Source organism: Xyrauchen texanus, chromosome 50 (assembly GCF_025860055.1).
Source record: "Xyrauchen texanus isolate HMW12.3.18 chromosome 50, RBS_HiC_50CHRs, whole genome shotgun sequence".
NCBI lineage: Eukaryota > Metazoa > Chordata > Actinopteri > Cypriniformes > Catostomidae > Xyrauchen > Xyrauchen texanus.
Genome location: NC_068325.1, coordinates 9,302,777 through 9,325,404, shown reverse-complemented (window position 1 = coordinate 9,325,404; position 22,628 = coordinate 9,302,777). Strand labels below are relative to the sequence as shown.

The following is a 22,628-nucleotide window of genomic DNA, read 5'->3' as shown; positions in this document are numbered from 1 at the left end:
GTAGGATGTCTTAAAATACATCCACAGGTACATCTCCAATTCAGTACACCTCCTATCAGAAACTAATTGGGAAATTGTCTAAAGGCTTGACATCATTTTCTGGAATTTTTCAAGCTGCATAATGGCACAATTAACTTTGCGTATGTAAACTTCTAACCCACTGGAATTGTGATATAGTCCATTAAAAGTGAAACAATCTGTCTGTAAACAATTGTTGTAAATATTACTCGTGTCATGCACAAAGTAGATGTCCTAAACGGCTTGCCAAAACTATAGTTTTATGAAACCTGTGGAGTGGTTAAAATTTTGTTTTAATGTCTTCAACCTAAGTGTATGTAAACTTCTGACTTCAACTGAATATAAATATATATATATTAGCATCTGCCATTAAAATCACAAAACTAGTTAGTATTACTGCAGTAAATCCATGGTGAATTTTTTATTAGGTTTGCCATAAATTTGGCAATGACAAGTTCTCAGACTATGGTTACAAGTTGATTTATACTATACAGAGAGAAGAGACGTAGGCAGAAGTCAAATTTGTCCTTTATTTTAATTTTAAATTAAGATGCACAGCATAAAAAAATAATCAAGTGAAGCAAAATTCCCTAAATGCTCTAGCTTGAATGTTCGATTTACTTCTTTTAATATATTTGATAAATAATTAAATAATAATAAATTAAAAAAAAAGCCAAATCATACCATTGACATGACCTCTGTAAATAAATTGTTAATTGTATTTTTAGACACCAAGGCATAAGTGGTGCATAATGGCAAAGTTAAACTACCCTCATCAAATACACTGCATATATACAGTACTCTAGGTACAATAACATAGGGTTAGTGTCATGCAGTTAATTACAAATTAATGAAGTTTTAATTTGCTCTCTGATATGATGCAATACATATTTCCATAATTGCAATTACATCTATGAAATGACATCATCAGGGTCAGTTTAGTGGAGTAGAATACATCTTGCATAATGAGGATGTCCCTTCTTTTTTAGGCAAAGCATAAGTGTTGTTAGCATGTTTTAAGGCATTTTGCTCAGGCATCTTTGGGTATAATGGCTGTAAAGCTGTAGTTTTTGAGTGTTGATGTGTCTTTCCTTTCCAGTAGTGCATAATATGAATTTCATCAAACATCAACCACACATGCTCATGTACAGCCACTGTAGAAGAGAGGAAGAGAGGCAGTGAATCCAATTTAATTATGGACAGATTCTAATGCAAATGTCCTAAAGTCAAAATGAAACTTCTTTTATTTTGTAATGTACTAAAAAATGTTGGATGGGACATGACTTTATCCATCAGAAATTAATTGGATCATGAATAGTGGGCATTTCATACCAGAATGGAGCCATTGTGGACAGTGTTGACTGTCTTAATTAAAATTAAGAATGAACTAATTACAAAGTAATTAGTTACTATAATATTATTACTTTTTAGTAGAAATTAAGGTAAAAGTATATTTTAAAGTCTTGTAATCAGATTAAGGTTACTGACTTTCAATTAAAGTAATTGCTTCTAAGTATATTACTTGATTAATATGTATAATGCATTTAAAATCTGAAGTCATATGTACTGTACATGTGTTAGCATTTCTGTGACAGCTGATGGGTGCGACAATGAATCAGGAAATATAGACATTTTGAATTTGAGTGGAAAACCAAAAACTTGTCTTAGCAAAAGTGATTTAAAAAGTATCTTAAAAGTACAATAATTTGTAATGTGATTACTTTTAGATAAAGTAATCAGAAAGTAATCTATTTACATTTTAAAGTAGTAACTAGTAATTTGTAGTGGATTACTTATTTTGAGTATCTTACCCAACACTGATTGTGGACTACTTTTTTTACATACATTTTTATCAGCATTAAAATTACTATAACTACAAGAGTAGCCCAATTGTGATTTCTTGACTTTTAGTCAATAAGAAATAAGTTTTAGTTAGTATACTTCAAACAGGTCTTAACTACATATCCCACCATTTTGAAAGCTGTTTAGGACACTTAAAAGCTAAGAGAAGACAGAAAACTCACCTCACTGATATTCAGCTCTGCAACCCCTTTTCCTTCTCTGTCCAGCTCTGTAAAAGCCTCTGTTTGATAAGAAATGTTTATTAAGAGGTTTTAGTTTCATTTGAGAAAACAGCGTTACTATAGCAGACTGAGACATTGACATCATAATGTAGATGACGTACTGAACATAGCCTCCAGTTTGACCAGGCAACAGACAAAGTTGTCAAAGTCAATCGTTTCGCCATTGGAATATCGAGCCACCAGTATCTGATGCAAATTGTTATTGAGCTTGAAGCCTGAAGACAAGAAGAAATAAATAAAATACTATGTGTTTCCAGACTTTAAAACCAGAAACAAACCATTCTGTCCACACACATACCCAAAGATGATGTGATTTACAGATCTGCATTTTCACATAATACATTTTAAAACCATTTATTACCTGCTGACTCCACAGCCAGACGCATCTCGTAAGAGCTCATGGTGCCAGATTTATCTAGATCAAATTGTCTGAAAATGCCCTGCAAATGAATCAAATAAAAATTAGTTTGGGTTACTATGCTGCCCTCTATGGACCTAAGTCAGAGTAGAAGCCATATTTCCCACAAATGAAAACAAAGCAAGAACTACAGGTAAACAGCACAGAACAGCCTAGAGTATGGTCTGTTCAATATGTGTTCTTTTTCACAAAAACCCAGAAAGATTATGCTCTTCAGACTGAATTATACAAATGCAGGTATCACCTGACCTTGCATACACGCGCTCTTGCTTTGCACATCCACTGTTGTTGTTTCCACATTCCGTCTCCTGATGTTTACCGGCAATTACATCTTCTTGTAGTGCTTCTTCATGACAGCAATGGCTCAAAAGTGAGTGTTACAAAGTTATTGCTTTTATCTTTTTAGGGTGCGTACATTTTACACAATGAGGAAGGTCTGTTCGCCGAAACATCTGTCTATTCCCCCCAAAAAGTTATATAATAAAAACAAAAGTAGTTTATAATCGGAGTGCGGATCATCCCTTCAAATGCGGGTATTGCCACCATGTGGACCCACTAATTAGCGCAAATAATTTCAGCCGCATTCACATACTGCGCGATTAGAAATATTGGGCTACGAGCGTTCAGTGTTTGAACACTCTGGAGATGACGAAATCATGCGTCCTGTACACAGATGCTCAGTGTTCACGTCTGACTGAAGTATACTTTGGGCTTAAGACGTATCTAGGGCCAGGGTCAGGCATTGGTGCAAAAATGTCACAGAAAGTGATAAAATCTCCCAATATGCGACACATTTACGCATTTTGCAGACGCTTTTATCCAAAGCAACTTACAGTGCAATTATTACAGGGACAATCCCCCCAGAACAACCTGGAGTTAAGTGCCTTGCTCAAGGACACAATGGTGGTGGCCGTGGGGTTCGAACCAGTGACCTTCTGATTAACAGCCCTGTGCTTTAGCCACTACGCCACCACCACTACGACACCCTATTGCCAACTATCTAAGAAGCGCCATCCCCAACAGACACTTTTGCATAAATGTAAATTAGTTTATCTTTCTCTGTGACGCTACTGATCTCCAAGGCCAGGTCTCGTGGAAACCAGGAAGTTATTGCGTTCACATAAACAATGGTGAGCACAAATCGGTGGTTGCATTTTCGCTCTAAAATTACGTTTTTACGTCCCTGATGGTTAGGTTTAGGGTTGAGGTTTGGGTTAGTGATAGGGTTAATAAAATATACATTCCTGTTGACTGTATTACATCATTTACAAGTAACAATACAACTCGCTTTTGGACACCGTGTGGACATTCCACCTCATCAACACGTCCAGCTTCAGCCACTGGGGGCAGTGATTCGAATTTCAGAAAAAAAGACAGATTTCAGCACAGAACTTTCCAGCTCCTGTTGCCAGATTCATAGTGTGATCAGTTAACGGCCATAATTGTTCAAATTGAGAATTTATTTGGCCATATTTAACATTAATAAATGGCATGCTCTGAGTTTACAAAAAATATGCCCCCATAAAAGTACAAAAAAATGCCACTGAAAATCGATTTCAGGAGGAAAATATTCACACTTAATAAACTCCCTTCGCCCTTAAAATGGCATAACCCATTGAAAAGCCATGTTTACATTAACATCACATCACATGTGCCATGCTGACAAAGATCCATAAGATTTAATAGCAGTTGTAGACACATTAATGCATGAGTGATGCAGCAGTCAGTTCCTCACCAGCCACTTTATGATTTTATTCCACAGAATCTGAAACTCCAAAAGTCCCAGTCGTGCACTACCATCTTTCTGAGAGTCAGATCAGTTAAAGCATTTAATAAAAAAAAAACGAAACTTTTATAAACATCATCATTTTACTGTCACGCTTTATCCACGCACTACTTGGTAGGTACAACTAGAACAATGCTGAGATTATCTGAGGAAGGATACATCCATCAGGCTGACCATACACCTACACGACTCCATACCGAACCCATCTGTCTTAAGATCCTTGTCTGAAGAACATAGAAGAGCACAGATATTTCTCAAGAACTACTCATCGACACAGACTGGACAAAATGAATGAAACCATCAGGTAAGCTTACGTTTGCACACCACTCTGTTCAGAATAGTTCTGAGCTCATGAACTGAAATCTCCATGTCCTGAAAGAGAAAGTGTTTAGATCAGGTTTAATCTAATGTAATACACATCGTGACATGTTACATTATCAACACAAACCAAAAGATACATACCTCGCCTGACAGCTGAGCAAACATTGCTTTAAAAGAATCCTTAATGTCCACTTCTGAAATCTCCTCCTATAGATAAAATGACATTATATTTACATATATTACAATTCTATTGTTATTTTATAGTATACTACTATAAAAGAATATACATTCTTACTTCCTCATCCAGGTTAAATGAAATCTCATCATCCATCTCTCTAAATATGACAAAAAAAAGTAAAATATTTTTTGCACATTACAGTAATCGTGTACAGTAACAGTAACTCTGCTAGTCCAAAAAAAGTCAATTGAAAGTGCCAAAATCGATAAACATTTTATTAAAGATTTTTCTAAGTTTATTTTTGTTGAATAGCCGAATCACTCACTGTGTTTCTGATTGTTTCTCTGTGAAGACTCTCAGGACGAAGTCGGCCTCCTTTCCAGGCTCAAACGTGGAGGGGACGATGAGGTACTCGCCCGGAGGCAGCTTGAGCCGCGCACTCACCTCACGCAGGTTAATGAATGTATCCGAGCGTGCACAAGATGATTTACGCAAGAAGAAGTCCTTCTTAAGGTGAACGCTCTGGGAACCACGAAACTAAAACAAAATAAATGGGTGCTAGTTTAGTCATACCATTATGTACGTGTGTTTTTATGTAGTTTCAATTTAAATGTACACTAGCTTGTTATTTAAGTGCCACTAATGGCACCAAACGAAATAGCAAAAATAATCCCTGGGTGCTTCTCATTTCTGAAAGTGTGCATCTTCGTTTCCTTTCCTTGCATACTTGCTCCACCATCTCAGGAAACGAGGAAAAAATGTGAGGAACGGGGACCTCACCTCCCCACGGTGCATTTCGAGAACTGACATGTTATCATGGCGGACTTATATCGGTGTCCTGGTCACAGGCTCGAGGACTGAGCGATGTTATGATAGCGCTAGTGTTAGGAGTCGTTCAGACTGAATACGTTATTATGATAAAAGAAGCTAGATGCAGCACTACCAATATAACAGAACAGGGGTCTTGAGACACGTTTTTAAAAGTTTAATTGAATTTTATCTAGACACGGAATCTAAAACAATGTGGCCGTCCTGCCTGCAATACTGAAAAAACATCGAGACGCAGTGCAATAGTCCAAGACAACCATCTAGTGCATGTTTACATTGAAAAGCAGTGCAGACGGATGCAAAAACACGTTCGGTGTAAATGGTCCCTTACACTTTTTGGGAAAATCAACCTATTAATGGCGTACTGATAGTTGTCTCTGCATATGAAGCTGATATAGAAGAAATTACACATTTCACTTGCAAATACACAGTATATGATACTGAAAAGATTCCATACCTCTTCTGGCACCTAAAAGTTAGGAGAAAAAGAAAACAATTAAGAAATGTACAAAACGTTTCAAAGAATTGTGTGAATTTTGTATTCTCAGACTTTACCCTCTGACCTCATATAAGGCAAAGCCAATGGTGTGCATGTCCTGTCCCTGCTTGCGGTATCGTCGCCTGCCCTTCTGCATCAGGGCCACCAGTAAGCTGCAGGCCACCTCGTCATCCTCAGGATCGTCATCTTCCTCCAAGAGTGTGATCTTATACTGCGGGTTTATCCAGAATGTGTCTGACATCAAATAGAAACAACAAACCAAGTGTGAATGACTCTCGTTGGGTTTGTTATAAATGAGTGAGGCCCCGTCCACACATAAATGGTGTTATAAGACACTGAAAATTAAGGTTTTTGAAAAAGCCTTCCCAAGTGAAGACTTTCCAAAACATTGATGCGTGTGGATTTTGGAATGTGGTGACAATGTGAAAACAATATGCACATGGCAATGGTCCTTTCTAAATATTGGGCATTTGCTGGAATTTGACAGCGAAGTTTACAAGTCAGACTACAATTGCTATATCACTACATCAATATACGGAGGCGTATACAAATACTGCATTTGTTCTTTACAAATAAACCTCTCCAGATTGGAAAAAGGAACTTCAAAACACATGCACATAATGTTCTTCTGTGACTCTTTTTTACACACTTTACGGCACAATATCGCCAACTACTGGCCTGATATGGTTATGTCAGCACTTTAAAGCATTTTTGAATTGTCATATGGATGAAAAGACTTCCTTAAACATTGTTGGTGTGGACAGGAACTTTTTTTTTTTTTAAACATAGTCCGAAAACGATGTTTTCAGAAATGTCAGTATACATAAGGCTTGAGTGTGTGAATGGGTCTCACTGGGGTGGTTCCTGCAGCCCCCTGCTGTACTTCCCTTCCTCCAGGTGCCATTAAGCTTAATGGTGTTCCAGAAATTTAGAGTATCTTCACTCAGAGCATCTGGGGATAGATTACAGATCTCCAGCCGAGAAAACTGACGTTTGAACTCCTCAAATGGCATCCTGACATTGGCGGAGAAAAAAACATTAATACAATTTTTCTTCAGTGCACAGAATACATGGTTTCAGGTGGAATTTTAAAAACTGTAAACATCTGCAGGCAGCTGCAAGAAACTCCTTAAGTTAAAGATAAAGTGTGTCATCTTGGTGCCACTAGCTGCATGAAAGAAGCTTGTTTACAGTGACATGAGCGTTCACGCGAGAACTACAGCCAGCTAAACAACGCAAGTTCTCCAATGTGAAAGAGCTTCTCTCACAGAGCACATGAACTTGGCGACATGGTATATGACACACTAGTTGCTTGGATGGATTTTATGATTATTTTAGGGATGTCCCGATACTTGTACCGCATCGGAATCTGGTCTGATACAGCACTCATGTACTTGTAAAAATTCTCCAATACCAAAAACCGATACCATCTGATGTAAGAATGTCATTATGTAAACACTTAGTGCACAAATTAAAATCACATCACCATTTGGTGATCAAATTTAAATAAACTATTGATATGGAATTCAGAAAAAAAATAAAGCAAAAATCTGGTATCGGACTCGATATCAGCAAGTGCCCAAAAAGGAAGTATACAGTTGAAGTGAGAAGTTTACATACTGTACACTTAGGTTGAAGTCATTAAAACTCATTTATAATTTTAACCACGCCACAGATTTAATATTAGCAAACTATAGTTTTGGCAAGTTGTTTAGGACATCTACTTGCATGACACAAGTTTGCTGTATTGGTGTACCTGAAGACCAAATTTCAAACTCAGTGCCTCTTTGCTTGACATCATGGGAAAATCAAAATAATTCAGCCAAGACCTCAGAAAAATAGAATTGTGGACCTCCACAAGTCTGGTTCATCCTTGGAAGCAATTTCCAGTTATCACATTCATCTGTACAAACAATAGTATGCAAGTATAAACACCATGACAAAAATGTGCTCTGGTCTGAAGAAACAAAAATTGAACTGTTTGGCCATCATGTCCATCGTTATTTTTGAAGGAAAAAGTTTGAGGCTTGCAAGCTGAAGAACACCATCCCAGCCGTGAAGCATGGGGGTGGCAGCATCATGTTGTGTGGGTGCTTTGCTGCAGGAGGGACTGGTGCACTTCACAAAATAGATGGTATCATGAGGAAGGAAATGTGGATATATTGAAGTAACATCTCAAGACATCAGCCAGGAAGTTAAAGCTCAGTCGCAAATAGGTCTTCCAAATGAACAATGACCTCAAGCATACCTCCAACGTTGTGGCAAAATGGCTTAAGGACAACAAAGTTAAGGTATTGGAGTGACCATCACAAAGCACTGACCTCAATACAATAGAAAATATGTGGACAGAACATAAAAAGCATGTGCGAGCAAGGAGGCCTACAAACCTGACTCTACCAGTTACACCAGTTCTGTCTGGGGGAATGGGCCAAAATTTCAGTTTAAATTTGTTTACGGTGTATGTAAACTTCTGTCTTCAACTGTAGGTAGTCATACTCATTCTCAAAGAATTTTATTAAAGCTTTAAAGTAGAGGTCGACCAATAGTGGATTCTGCAGATACCGATAACAAAGGTGGTGGAAAAGAATAGCTTTTGCCGATAACCAATAGTTCAAAAAAGCAACTATCAGCACAGATGAATTGGTAAAACCAATATATCGGCGTACCTCTTCTTTAAAGTCAGTCACTATCAACTGCTATTTTATTGGAAAGACGGATCAGGATATTCCTTAAAAATAATCCATTTGTAGACTGCATAAAAATAAATATATACTGATTGGAATGACACGAGGGATAGCAAACAGTGACAGAATTTCATTTTTGAGTATACTATACCATTAAGTGGGAATAGCAGAAAGTATTTTAATATCGAGAAAGTTACAAACTTTATCTTTAAGAAAACTCTTAGTGATAATATTCTTACAACTACTGTATAACTTAGGGTATTGTTAAGGGTTTGTTGCAACTGGGCAGATTTTTGAATCAGGAAGATTTACCAGAACTCGCCATCCTCCATGTGGTTGTTCATTTCCTCTCTCTCTGCATGGTCAATTCCATTCCACTCAGAAGAACTGGATAAGAACAGTTTTAATATATAGATATAATCTGAAAAGCACCAACTGATTTGGAATTCTTTCATTCTAAATTAGCTGACTCACTTGTCACTCCAAGCTCCAGTCCATTCAACTTGCCCCCAAGGGTTACGGATGCGGATGAGCCTCTCTCTGCGGCCACGGAAATTTACCTAAAATTACGACAGTTAAAGACTGATTGTAAACCCAAAACACTGTTTATACTCCAAGAAGTACTATGCAAATGAACACATTTTTAAAGGAAACTCTGACCCTGACCTCTCTGAGACCTGTGACGGAGTATGCATGTCCCTTCACCAGCTTCTTAAAGGTTACAGCCTCCATGTCGAGGGCACTGGTGATCTAACAAACACACAAACACATACAAATTACTGAGAATCATGAACCAGGAACATCTTTATTTGGGTAATTCAAAGTTTTCAGACTCTAAACCTTATGATAAAAAGACATGTAACAGAAAATAAAATCAGCCAACAGCCAAAGCAAAGTTTTGCACATGTAACATTTCCCATGTGTGCTGTGTTGTTTGGCCAGGCCTGAAGGTTGCACTGTGGGGACTCACATCAATCGAGCAGCCCAACAGTGAGCCTCTCTCCAAGGCTTTGGCAATGATGCGGTGCAGGTCTTTAGGAGCTTTACGCAGCTCGTACATCTCAGCCACTCCACCTGTGAAATCCTCAAAGCCTTCAGTGGTGGAACCGCCAGACAGAGCTTCATATGAGCCATTCAGCCTAATTACAAATAGATATGCATATAACCATGCTATGATCCTTACAGTTCTTTTATAAAGTAAAGAGAGAAGAGTGAGGAATAGACTCACTTGGCATAGGCCTTCTCCAGCAGGGCGCTCCAGAATTCATTTCCTTCTGCTGAGTGAACAAACATCAGCTCTTTATCCTTCACAGGCAACCTGTCGTCAATCACAATATCCACCCACTCGCCAAACTGCCAGAACTGAAAAACAAGTAAAGTAAGTGAAGTAAAACCATTGTACTGTAATTCTGGTCATATATATATACAGTGAGGAAAATAAGTATTTGAACACCCTGCTATTTTGCAAGTTCTCCCACTTAGAAATCATGGAGGGGTCTGAAATTGTCATCGTAGGTGCATGTCCACTGTGAGAGACATAATCAAAAAAAAATAATCCAGAAATCACAATGTATGATTTTTTATCTATTTATTTGTATGATACAGCTGCAAATAAGTATTTGAACACCTGTCAATCAGCTAGAATTCTGACCCTCAAAGACCTGTTAGTCTGCCTTTAAAATGTCCACCTCCACTCCATTTATTATCCTAAATTAGATGCACCTGTTTGAGGTCGTTAGCTGCATAAAGACACCTGTCCACCCCATACAATCAGTAAGAATCCAACTACTAACATGGCTAAGACCAAAGAGCTGTCCAAAGACACTAGAGACAAAATTGTACACCTCCACAAGGCTGGAAAGTGCTACAGGGAAATCGCCAAGCAGCTTGGTGAAAAAAGGTCCACTGTTGGAGCAATCATTAGAAAATGGAAGCTAAACATGACTGTCAATCTCCCTCGGACTGGGGCCCCATGCAAGATCTCACCTTGTGGGGTCTCAATGATCCTAAGAAAGGTGAGAAATCAGCCCAGAACTACACGGGAGGAGCTGGTCAATGACCTGAAAAGAGCTGGGACCACCGTTTCCAAGGTTACTGTTGGTAATACACTAAGACGTCATGGTTTGAAATCATGCATGGCACGGAAGGTTCCCCTGCTTAAACCAGCACATGTCAAGGCCCGTCTTAAGTTTGCCAATGACCATTTGGATGATCCAGAGGAGTCATGGGAGAAAGTCATGTGGTCAGATGAGACCAAAATAGAACTTTTTGGTCATAATTCCACTAACCGTGTTTGGAGGAAGAAGAATGATGAGTACCATCCCAAGAACACCATCCCTACTGTGAAGCATGGGGGTGGTAGCATCATGCTTTGGGGGTGTTTTTCTGCACATGGGGCAGGGCGACTGCACTGTATTAAGGAGAGGATGACCGGGCCCATGTATTGAGAGATTTTGGGGAACAACCTCCTTCCCTCAGTTAGAGCATTGAAGATGGGTCGAGGCTGGGTCTTCCAACATGACAATGACCCGAAGCACACAGCCAGGATAACCAAGGAGTGGCTCTGTAAGAAGCATATCAAGGTTCTGGCGTGGCCTAGCCAGTCTCCAGACCTAAACCCAATAGAGAATCTTTGGAGGGAGCTCAAACTCCGTGTTTCTCAGCGACAGCCCAGAAACCTGACTGATCTAGAGAAGATCTGTGTGGAGGAGTGGGCCAAAATCCCTCCTGCAGTGTGTGCAAACCTGGTGAAAAACTACAGGAAACGTTTGACCTCTGTAATTGCAAACAAAGGCTACTGTACCAAATATTAACATTGATTTTCTCAGGTATAAATACTTATTTGCAGCTGTATCATACAAATAAATAGTTAAAAAATCATACATTGTGATTTCTGGATTTTTTTTAGATTATGTCTCTCACAGTGGACATGCACCTACGATGACAATTTCAGACCCCTCCATGATTTTTAAGTGGGAGAACTTGCAAAATAGCAGGGTGTTCAAATACTTATTTTCCTCACTGTATATATATATATATATATATATATATATATATATATATATATATATATAAATACATTTTACTTTGTACTATATCTGTGATTGTGTTCTATGATTCTGTGCACCTGAAAGTGGAAGATACCCGCATACTCGTCAGTAAAACTTTGTCCATGAGGCACAACTCTGTGAAGGAGCTTGTCGTTTAAAGTCAGGGATGCTATGGCAGCCAACAGCCAGCAGTCACCTAAATAACAATAAATAAGATGTCTGTACTGAAAATGCTTGCTAAATGGTTCCTCTAGTGTTTGTAACAAGTATTTTAAAATCGAAAAAATATACACTTCTCCTTTTAGAACCTAAACACTGTTACTCTGAATGGTCATTTTGAAACATGCATAAAATCATGACCACTAACATGAGATGAAGACACTAGTCATATCAGTTACCTTATAAAAGTCTCCTCATAGTTTAGTAATCAATGCCATTGTAGAAATTCACTATGCACATGGCAATGACTGAGATTAAGCAAGTAGTATTCTGCTGGTCATGTGATTCTAACATGGCTGCCCCCATGTGTAGACCCTCTACATTAAGAATAAAAGAGCTTTCATAAGGTTACTGAAATGACGGAACTCTTCATTTCACATCAGTGGTCATGATTTAATACATATGTTTCAAAATTACTATTACTTTATTTAGAAGTAAACCTTTTTAAATGAGTAAACAAATACTGAGTGAACCTTTAGCATATGGGTCAGGGCAGGGCAGTACATTTCTTTTATACTTTTTTCAAATATAATTACTTGAACTCATTTAACACATTAATCGACAGCCCTACTTAAAGACCTACTTAATGATTCTGCATCCATACCCCTAGGGGTCAGTGTAAGACGACACAAACAAAAAATCAATTACGAAGTGCACCTTTGAAAATGTTGTACTTAGCATAAAATTATATTTAAAGCATAGCATTTAAAATTATATAATGATAAAATCATTCAAAGGTGAAATCAGTATTTCTTCTATGTTAAAATACTTCTATAAAGTACGGCTACTTTGGTAATTTGGATGAAACTATGGTTTCCATGATTAAACTTTGTAAGAGGAAGTACCACATTGATTCAAAAGGGGGAGTCATAGACACAGCGAAGGAGGGAGGAAATATATGTATGCATGTGTTTGTACAGAGAGATAAATGCGCAATAAACAGCACTGTACATTTTCTCTTGATGAATACACTTTTATCTCAAAACACCCTTAATCTCAAGGCACAAACCCATATGTTTGTTGGCAAACTGTGTCCTAGATAAGTTAGATGTATTTCTGCAATAAGCTTCCTCATCCTCCTCCACCCAGTGTTTGCAGAACAAACACACTTTGTTTGACAATTATGAGTGCACATTCTGAAATACACACACACATACACAAGCATGCTGTGGGCTGTGGCGAGCAATCCCAGAGTTCCCTTATGACTCAGTACACTTGACATTGCATTTATTAATGCATATCTTCCACAACTTAGTTGTACAATAATGCCAATATTCTAATATTTATGCACTTATTGCATTTTTTTTATTGCATTTAATAGAGTGTAAGGCACAGAAACAACATTTTGAACAATATTGTGAACAACAATGAGGAAAGTGTACTGAATCGTAAGGGAATGTCTCGGTTACGTATGTAACCTCAGTTCCCTGAGATGAAGGGAACGAGACATTGCAAATGCTAGCCACACTACAAGACTCAGAGTTCTTGAGGTACGAGCAATGCGCTCCTTGTTCTCAGTCAGAAATTCAGGAAATGTTGTTTGTGCACCTGCTTTTATACCAGACAGATTTGCGCCAAAATGGGAGGGCTCAAACACCATAGCCAATATTTCAATATTGGTGTTAATGTAGAGAGGTTTCAACTAGGTCGTGTGGAAGGCACTTCCCATACGCATTAATAAACACATGTCTCGTTCCCTTCGTCTCAGGGAACCAAGGTTATGTACATAACATGTGATGTTCTCTAATGCTACATCACACCCGTGCATCTGTGACTCAACCCTTTGGAATTGAGTTTAACCACTAGCCACCAACCAGGAAAAACACACGGATGTAGCTCGCTAACACACATTTCCTCTTAAAAAAAAAACACTCTGACTTGCAATCATAGTTGGATAATGATAATCAAATGTACTTTTAGTAATATATAAATAGTCCTGGATTCTAATACAGTGTTCCAGCTATGCTAAAATACACACTATTTTAACGGATATAATGTGAAACATCTATTAACCTAGCTGTTTTTTACATCACTGCACAGTAGCCTGTTAGCATAGTTTACAGTGCATCCAGAAAGTATTCACAGCGCTTCACTTTTTCCACATTTTGTTATGTTACAGCCTTATTCCAAAATGGATTACATTTATTATTTTCCTCAAAATTCTACAAACAATACCCCATAATGACAACGTGAAAGAAGTTTGTTTGAAATCTTTGCAAATTTATTGTGCAAATGAATAAAATCACACATACATAAGTATTCACCGCCTTTGCTCAATACTTTGTTGAAGCACCTTTGGCACCAATTACAGCCTCAAGTCTTTTTGTGTATGATGCTTCAAGCTTGGCACACCTATTTTTGGGCAGATTCTCCCATTCATTTTTGCAGGACCTCTCAAGCTCCATCAGGTTGGATGGGGAGCGTCGGTGCACATCCATTTTCAGATCTCTCCAGAGATGTTCAATCAGGTTCAAGTCTGGGCTCTGGCTGGACCACTCAAGGACATTCACAGAGATGTCCCGTAGCCACTCCTTTGTTATCTTGGCTATGTACTTCAGTTCGTTGTCCTGTTGGAAGATGAACCTTCGCCCCAGTCTGAGGTCCAGAGCGCACTTTGAGCAGGTTGTCATCAAGGATGTCTCTGTACATTTATCTTTCCCTTGATCCTGACTAGTCTCCCAGTTCTTGCCGCTGAAAAACATCCCAACAGCATGATGCTGCCACCACCATGCATCACTGTAGGGATGGTTTTGGCCAGGTTGTGAGCGTTGCCTGGTTTCCTCCAGTCATGACGCTTGCCATTCAGGCCAAAGAGTTCAATCTTTGTTTCATCAGACCAGAGAATTTTGTTTCTCATGGTCTGAGAGTCCTTCAGGTGCCTATTGTCAAACTCCAGGCGGGCTGTCATGTGCCTTTTACTGAGGAGTGGCTTCCGTCTGGCCACTCTACCATACAGGCCTGATTGGTGGAGTGCTGCAGAGATGGTAGTTCTTCTGGAAGGTACTCCTCTCTAAACAGAGAAATGCTGGAGCTCTGTCAGAGTGACCATCGGGTTCTTGGTCACCTCCCTGACTAAGGCCCTTTTCCCCAGATCGCTCAGTTTGGCCGGGCGGCCAGCTCTATGAAGAGTCCTGGTGGTTCCAAACTTCATCCATTTACGGATGATGGAGGCCACTGTGCTCATTGGGACCTTAAATGCTACCCTTCCCCAGATCTGTTCCTCGATACAATCCTGTCTCGGAGGTCTACAGACAATTCCTTGGTCTTCATGGCTTGGTTTGTGCTGTGACATGCACTGTTAACTGTGGGACCTTATATAGACAGGTGTGTGCCTTTCCAAATCATGTCCAATCAACTGAATTTACCACAGGTGGACTCCAATCAAGTTGTAGATACATCTCAAGGATGATCAGTGGAAACAGGATGCACCTGAGCTCAATTTTGAGTGTCATGTGTTTTTTTTCGTTTTTTATTTGTAATAAATTTGCAAAGATTTCAAACAAACTTCTTTCACGTTGTCATTATGGGGTATTGTTTGTAGAATTTTGTGGAAAATAATGAATTTAATACATTTTGTAATAAGGCTGTAACATAACAAAATGTGGAAAAAGTGAAGTGCTGTGAATACTTTCCGGATGCACTGTACACCTCACAGACAATATTTTCTAGTGTAGTAGGTCTCAACTGGTGGGACGCAACCCCAAAATGTGCTATATTGTGAATATAATGACAATATATATATTGTATAACTAATATATAAATATATAACTAAATGGGCTGCAGGCATGACAAACTAACAATGCCCTTTAGTCATGGCTTTATATTCACAATATAGCACAGCCTATCATTCTTTATTAAGTAAAGCTTTAATATTACATAATATTTACATGTTAAAGAATCTGCCCTGTATTACTGTATCAATATATGTTGCTTAAGTGCTTATTTTTAACTACAAAAACACCTACGTTCAACAGAAGATCTAAGAATTTCTTCATTTCTGTGGCAACATTTGAAAGCATTGTCTATGAAGTTCACAGACATACACTGCTTGGTATGGATTTAATCTATAGGATAACAAAACTGCAGCGAAGCACAACAAAACCTATTGACATGCGCAAACACATGACTAACGTGTGCTAGCATGCACAAACCTACACACCCAGCCTCATACAGTACATACTCACCAAGAGCCCCCTGGCAAATATCTGTCCGTGTGGCTCCGCCCACTATGAACTGAGGATTGTTTGATAGGTCCTGCAAACATTATGCAAACGTAAACAACACATTTTAGCAACACTCATAGATTGTAACACTTTTGTTGTTGGTCACTTTACCAAGTGTGCTACTGATAGCAGGAAAGGGTTACAGACCAAAGCATAACAGCTGCTGGGTCAGCTATAAATTAATGTATAATCCCACCAACTTCAATATATATCTTAAATGCCACATAACATAGCTGTTCTCACACTGAACTGTTGTCTCTAATAGAGCGCAACAGTCTTGTTCAAGAAGTCAAAATTGCATACATTTTTTCCATAGTCTAACTTATAAACCTTTAAAGACAGACCTACCGTGAGCACCGGTGAAGAACTACATTACCCATGATCCTGAATAGAAAGATCCACCAATCAGAGAATCACACCAAACTAACTCTAAACTAATTATATATTTGCAAATATATTCATATTTTGCAATAAAAAACATATAGTTTCTATACTTACAATAAACAACTTTAAATGTATAGTTTTATATTTTTCCATCGATTACATAATTCGCAATGCTTCATGGGATTGTAGTTCATTCCCTCCCGTACAAATTTTTTTTGATTTCATGACAAATTTGATGCAAACTTGCGGCAAAATGTCCTTTGTTGCCAAAGGTTTGCTGACAGTTTTCCACTACCGGTGAAGAGCTACAAACTTCAAGCTCATTTGCGTGTGAAAATAACGAGTGGCATATTTGCGGCAAGTTTGTGGCATTTACCGCAAACTCTCGATTTTTGTAAGGGCTCGTTAAAGACATTAAGTACACAGTCTTATACCTTTGTCATTTTGTCATATTTTTTTTTGCTTCAAATCATAGTTGTAACGTTGTGATTAACCTCAGAGTGGGTTGAATGGCTGAAAAATTTGGCAGGCACTGTCGTGCTCCGTAATTTATAGCAATATGCAAAGGGATTTTGGACCAATGACATTTCACTGTAGGCAGGGCTAATCGGCACAATATTACAAGAATATAAAACAAGTGACTGACAAACTGTTTTTGTTCTTTTGGTTAGGGCAAAAGCTTAGATTAACATGGAATGGAGAGCTTTCCTGCCCTGTGAGACTCACTGTTGGTCTTATCCACTGCACACCGCGTGTTTTGGCGGAGTGCGGAGCGAGTTCCTTGAATCCCAGTGATTGGGGCACGGCAGGAAAGCAGGGGTCCTCAAAAAGCCTCCCGCTCTCCAAACACTCTCTCTTCAGCTCCTCGTAGTCCTGGTTCAGGAACTTTACTGCATTCTCATTGGTTCCCATCCCTTCTGCCTGCAGACGCTCCTTCTGGATTCGTGACGACACCCCACCAAACGAATACATACTGTAGCCCATCAACAAAAAGTATATTAGTAGTCATTCAAATAATTTGAGTTTAAGTGCCTTGCTCATGAACACAATGTTCATAGCCCATAGCTTGCATCTTGCGGGGATCAAACCAGCAACCTTCTGATTACTAGCCCTAAGCTTTAACCACTACACCAGATGAAAAAAAACAATGGTGTGTGGTTGGAGACTGGTTAAAAGAAGCTAGCATATAAACAGCACTAATTATTTGACAGCGCTCATTCAATGTTACTGATTAAAGGGGCATTCAGTAGTTCTCTAGCTAGTGTTAGCATTGCTCTTCTTCGTGTACTTTCAGTACCGATGTTACAGTGGTGTTAGATGCTATACTGCCATCTTTCAGTGTGGATCAGCATGATCATCTCTGCTGACCCCATCAGCTTTGGAATATCATTTGCATCTGGAATATGTCATAGTTTGAGGTCATTTCTAAAGTTATTTATTACTACTATAATATAATTGCTTTGCCTAAAAACAAACATCAGAAATCAAGTGAACTTTCTTCTACTGTTAAGGATAGATTATTATTGTCCACGTTTAGTGAAACACTGTGGGCCATGTCATTTTAACATGGTGAAACACATTGAAGGGGGTGACCAGCACCATGTAGAATAAAAACACTTTTTATAGAAAACTATTTTGATGAGTACAGTCTTCATCTTATGTGAGTGTATTGACCATTCTGATCAAACTTATCAAAAACGCAGTTCATTCATTAATGTGTGAAACATTTAAAATTGGCTCCAAACTACTGAATGCACCTCTAAGCGTGTAATTTCTGCACCACTAGCATCACCAGACAGAATTGCAAACTTTTTAAACATTCCCCCTTCAGGCGATGATCGAAAAAACAGATAGTCCTGCCACAAACTAAAGCAAATGCTCAATTCAGTGTTGCTGTGTCGAATTGGACAGGCCACAAATTTCCAAAACAGACTATGGCAGGGGAAGAGTCATTGAAATTTATAAGTAAACCCCTACCAGGTTGGTTAAGTTTAGCGGTTAAGTTAGGATAGGCTTATACTTTCTCTGACCAATCAGGTAGAGCTTTCCTGATGAATATGACTAAATCATCCAATCAGCTATCACTTGCCTCATAGATATAAATGGCTCTTTCCCTGGCGTCCTATGTTTCGGAAATTTGCGAATGGGCCACTTAAACAAAGCAATTTTTAAAGCACAACTGAGACACAGTGTTTACATATTTTAATAAAATCAACTTACTTATTGTTGTCTATGCATATTACACTGGGATAGGAGAAAGTAATTTAACATCGGAAAAGTTGCACACTTCAGCTTTAAATGAATAAATACTGTACTGTATAAAAACTTATGTATTAAAGGAATATTCCGGATTCAATACAAGTTAAGCCCAATCAGTGGCATTTGTGGCATAATGTTGATTGACACAAAAAATTGTTTAGAATAGTTTTTCTTTAAAAAAAAAATAAGAGGAAAAAATCAAGGTTAGAGCGAGACACTTACAATGGAAGTGAATGGGGCATAAATGTTAATATACTCACTGTTTCAAGAGTATAGCCACAAGACATAAAGAATGTGCACATTAACATGATTTTAGTGTGATAAAATCACTTGCTAACCTTTTCTGTGTAAAGTTATATCCAATTTTACAATTTCATTGCAATGATGATGTAACACCGTTACACCCTAAAACAACTGTGAAAGTGACGATTTAAACACTTTTACAGCTCACGTAATAGCCTACAGAAGTTTTAACAGAAAAATGTATGTAAGTGCTTTCATATAACTATAAGCTTCACATTTCTGCCTTTAAATCCTCCAAAAATTGGCCCCATTGTCTTCCATTGTATAGTGCCTTACTGTAACCTAAATGTTTGCTTTTTTTTTTTTAAAGAAAAGGACGGATGAGTCAAAATAATTTTTTGTGGTAATCAACATTATGCCACAAATACTGTCGATTGAGCTTAACTTGTTTCAAACCAGCAATTTTAACCGTGACATCACAAATTAAAAAAATGAAAAGAAAGTGTGCATATGGGAACTCTAGATTGGTTACTAGAAGCTAGCATATAAATAGCACCAATCATTCAACAGTGCATATCCAACGTCTTTCAGCATTTCACACAAAGTGCTGTTGTTAAAAGGCCAGATTGCTTACGATCATTAGCACTGAAGCTAGCAGCATTCAGGCAGCTCTTAGTCCAGCGTGCTGAGAGAAATGCCCTCTACACCAGACTCTCGATTAGCACTCTATTGAGTGGGTTAGTATGAGGACTCTGGATAATTCCATGTTGCCTTGTAATATGGTTACCAATCAGCTCTGCGGAAATAACCATAGCTAAAGCCTTGCATCCTGATGACTTACATTTGTTGTGATTCAAGGATCATTACACGGAGGGCAGTTCTCTGAGCTTTGGATAAAGGACACTACTTAGGCCCAGCTGAGAGTGCTATGCAAGCATTAATAGTTTTGCTCAGCCAGCAAAGAAAGGGAATGAGTTTAATTCCTTTCTTTAAACTAAAAACTACATATGAGAGCACAAGATTATACCTTCAATTCCTCGTATGGGCTGCAAGCTTGGGGGTGAAAAAGTTCATTTATAAATATATTGAGGGAGGGAGAGATCAATTTATTCATGTCAGACATCCAGAGATAATCATAAATTGATGTTTATGGTGGTTCATAATGTGTGTTTCAATATACAAACCAATGAGCCAAAACATTATGACCACCTGCCTAATAGTGGCATGGACTCTACAAGTCCCCTGAAGGTGTCCTGTGGTATCTGGCACCAAGTCCTGTAAGTTGCAAAATGGATCCACCGTGGATCGTACTTGTTGGTCCGGCACATCCCAAAGATGTTCAATCGGATTGAGATCTGAGGAATTTTGAGGCCAAGACAACACCTTGAACTCTTTATCATGTTCCTCAAACCATTCCTGAAGAATGTGTGCAGTGTGGCAGGGCGCATCATCCTGCTGAAAGAGGCCACTGCCATCAGGGAATACCATTTCCATGAAGGGGTGTACCTGGTCTGCAACGATGTTTAGGTAGGTGGCACTTGTCAAATTGATATCCATATGAATGGCCGGACCCAGGGTTTCCCAGCAGAACATTGCCCAGAGCATCACACTCCCTCCACCGGCTTGTGCATCCTGGTGCCATCACTTCCCCATGTAAACGCTGCACATGAAAATGGCCGCCCACATGATGTAAAAGAAAATAAGACTCATCAGACCAGGCGACCTTCTTCCACTGCTCCAAGATCCAGTTCCAATGCTTGCGTGCCCATTGTAGGCACTTTCAATGGTGGACAGGGATCATCATGGGCACTCTGACCGGTCTGATGCTACACAGTCCCATACACAGCAGGGTGCGATGCACTGTGAGTTGTGATGCATTCCTCCCGTTACCATCATTAAAATTGTCTGTGGCTTGTCCCACAGTAGACCTTCTGTTGGTTCGGACCAGATGGGAAAGCCTTTGTTGCCCTCGCGGATCGATGAGCATTCGGTGCCCAGCACCCTGACACTGGTCTGTGGTTTGTCCCTCCTTGGACCACTCTCGGTAGATACTCACCACTGCTGACCGGGAGCACCCCACAAGCCTTGCCGTTTCAGAGATGCTCTGACCCATTCGTTTGCCCATAAAAATTTGGCCTTTGTCAAAGTCACTCAGCTCTTTCCTCCTGCCCATTTCTCTTGCATTCAACATGTTGACAACAAGAACAGATCGTTTGTTTACCATCTAAACTACCCAGACCTTGGCATGTGGCCTTGTTAGGAGATGATCAACATTAATCGCTTCACCTTTTAGTGGGCATGATATTTTGGCTAATCAGTGTATATATAGCTATATACCATAGCAATTACAAAGTATATTTTTGCAGTGTTTGCATAGAAGAGTGTAAATATAACCAGTCACTATCAAACCTACAATGGCAAACAACCTTCATCTCTCATCATATTGTATTATACTGTTAGTGTACACATTGGATGGATCTCATTCAGGGTTTGATACAGGTGCGTGATGTTGTTTGCCTCATAACTACCTATAACAGTGTCATATATCATACTCAAACTGTACACAACTACACTTTAAATAAAAATGATACTGTATACTGTAATTAAACAACTAACTTTTTACTAGTCTGCAGTTTTCTTTGAGGTGCAATGGGGCAGAGCATGCTCTTTGTAAACATAGCATTCCTACTGATACTAAATGTCAGCTGACTTGGTGATGTGAAATCAATAGGCCAGACATGAGCATCAGCACTCTAGTGTTTGTTGTAGTTGATGAATGAACACACCCTCTGCAAAACAACACGAGTAGGCCCATCTGCAACTCATGCATGCTTCATAGACTAATATGCATCATTATTGCATACAGTCTGACAGTATAATTATACACAAGCTATATTTATATAAAAGACATTGAGTTATTTTGTGTTAGAAAAATGTTGTATGATATTTTGAAGTCATTTTTGGTACAAATAATGGATCTGCTTTTACAGCTATTTAGATTTGCTAACATAGCCAACTCTAGTCTTTTTTAGGTTTTAGATACACACCCTAAACTCATGAATAATTAATACAAACTGCATATTATGATCGCCATACAATACAATATGCAAAATGCATTTATTATCGTTTCACGCGCACCGTTAGATATACATCAAATACGCTATTTTGAAATAAGCCGATGTAGTTCAATAATTTTTGGTTAGATATATAAGGAGGTATTTATATATAAATAGACAGCTATAGCATGCGGTTAATAGTGCAAAAATTAAGCAAAACTTACCACCGTTAAGCTGTATCAATCGTTACCAGTTCACCGCGTGCGTTACAAATAACGGAAAAGAACAATGATGATGAACTGATCAGTGCCGATGGGACACAAGAACAAACAGGGTACCGCAATGCACGGCCACGCCCATAGGGAGGGATTCTCTGAT

At 38.7% G+C, this 22,628-nt stretch overlaps 1 protein-coding gene across 1 annotated transcript; it reads right to left on the bottom strand.

Moving 5' to 3' along the window:
* Positions 1-548: 548 nt before the first annotated feature.
* capn1b (calpain 1, (mu/I) large subunit b) lies at positions 549-22,589 on the bottom strand. The gene is made up of 23 exons (XM_052123685.1): positions 22,475-22,589; positions 20,222-20,247; positions 17,419-17,665; positions 16,270-16,339; positions 11,944-12,062; positions 10,045-10,178; positions 9,787-9,955; positions 9,483-9,566; positions 9,291-9,376; positions 9,129-9,203; positions 6,986-7,146; positions 6,197-6,366; positions 6,091-6,102; positions 5,131-5,342; positions 4,923-4,962; positions 4,769-4,834; positions 4,621-4,678; positions 4,466-4,530; positions 4,256-4,324; positions 2,464-2,542; positions 2,204-2,317; positions 2,043-2,101; positions 549-1,172 (listed from the first exon to the last, which is right to left on the bottom strand). The coding sequence occupies exons 3-23, from the start codon at positions 17,662-17,664 to the stop codon at positions 1,146-1,148; spliced, it is 2,115 nt and encodes a 704-aa protein (XP_051979645.1). The 5' UTR covers position 17,665; positions 20,222-20,247; positions 22,475-22,589; the 3' UTR covers positions 549-1,145.
* Between the last annotated feature and the right edge of the window lie 39 nt (positions 22,590-22,628).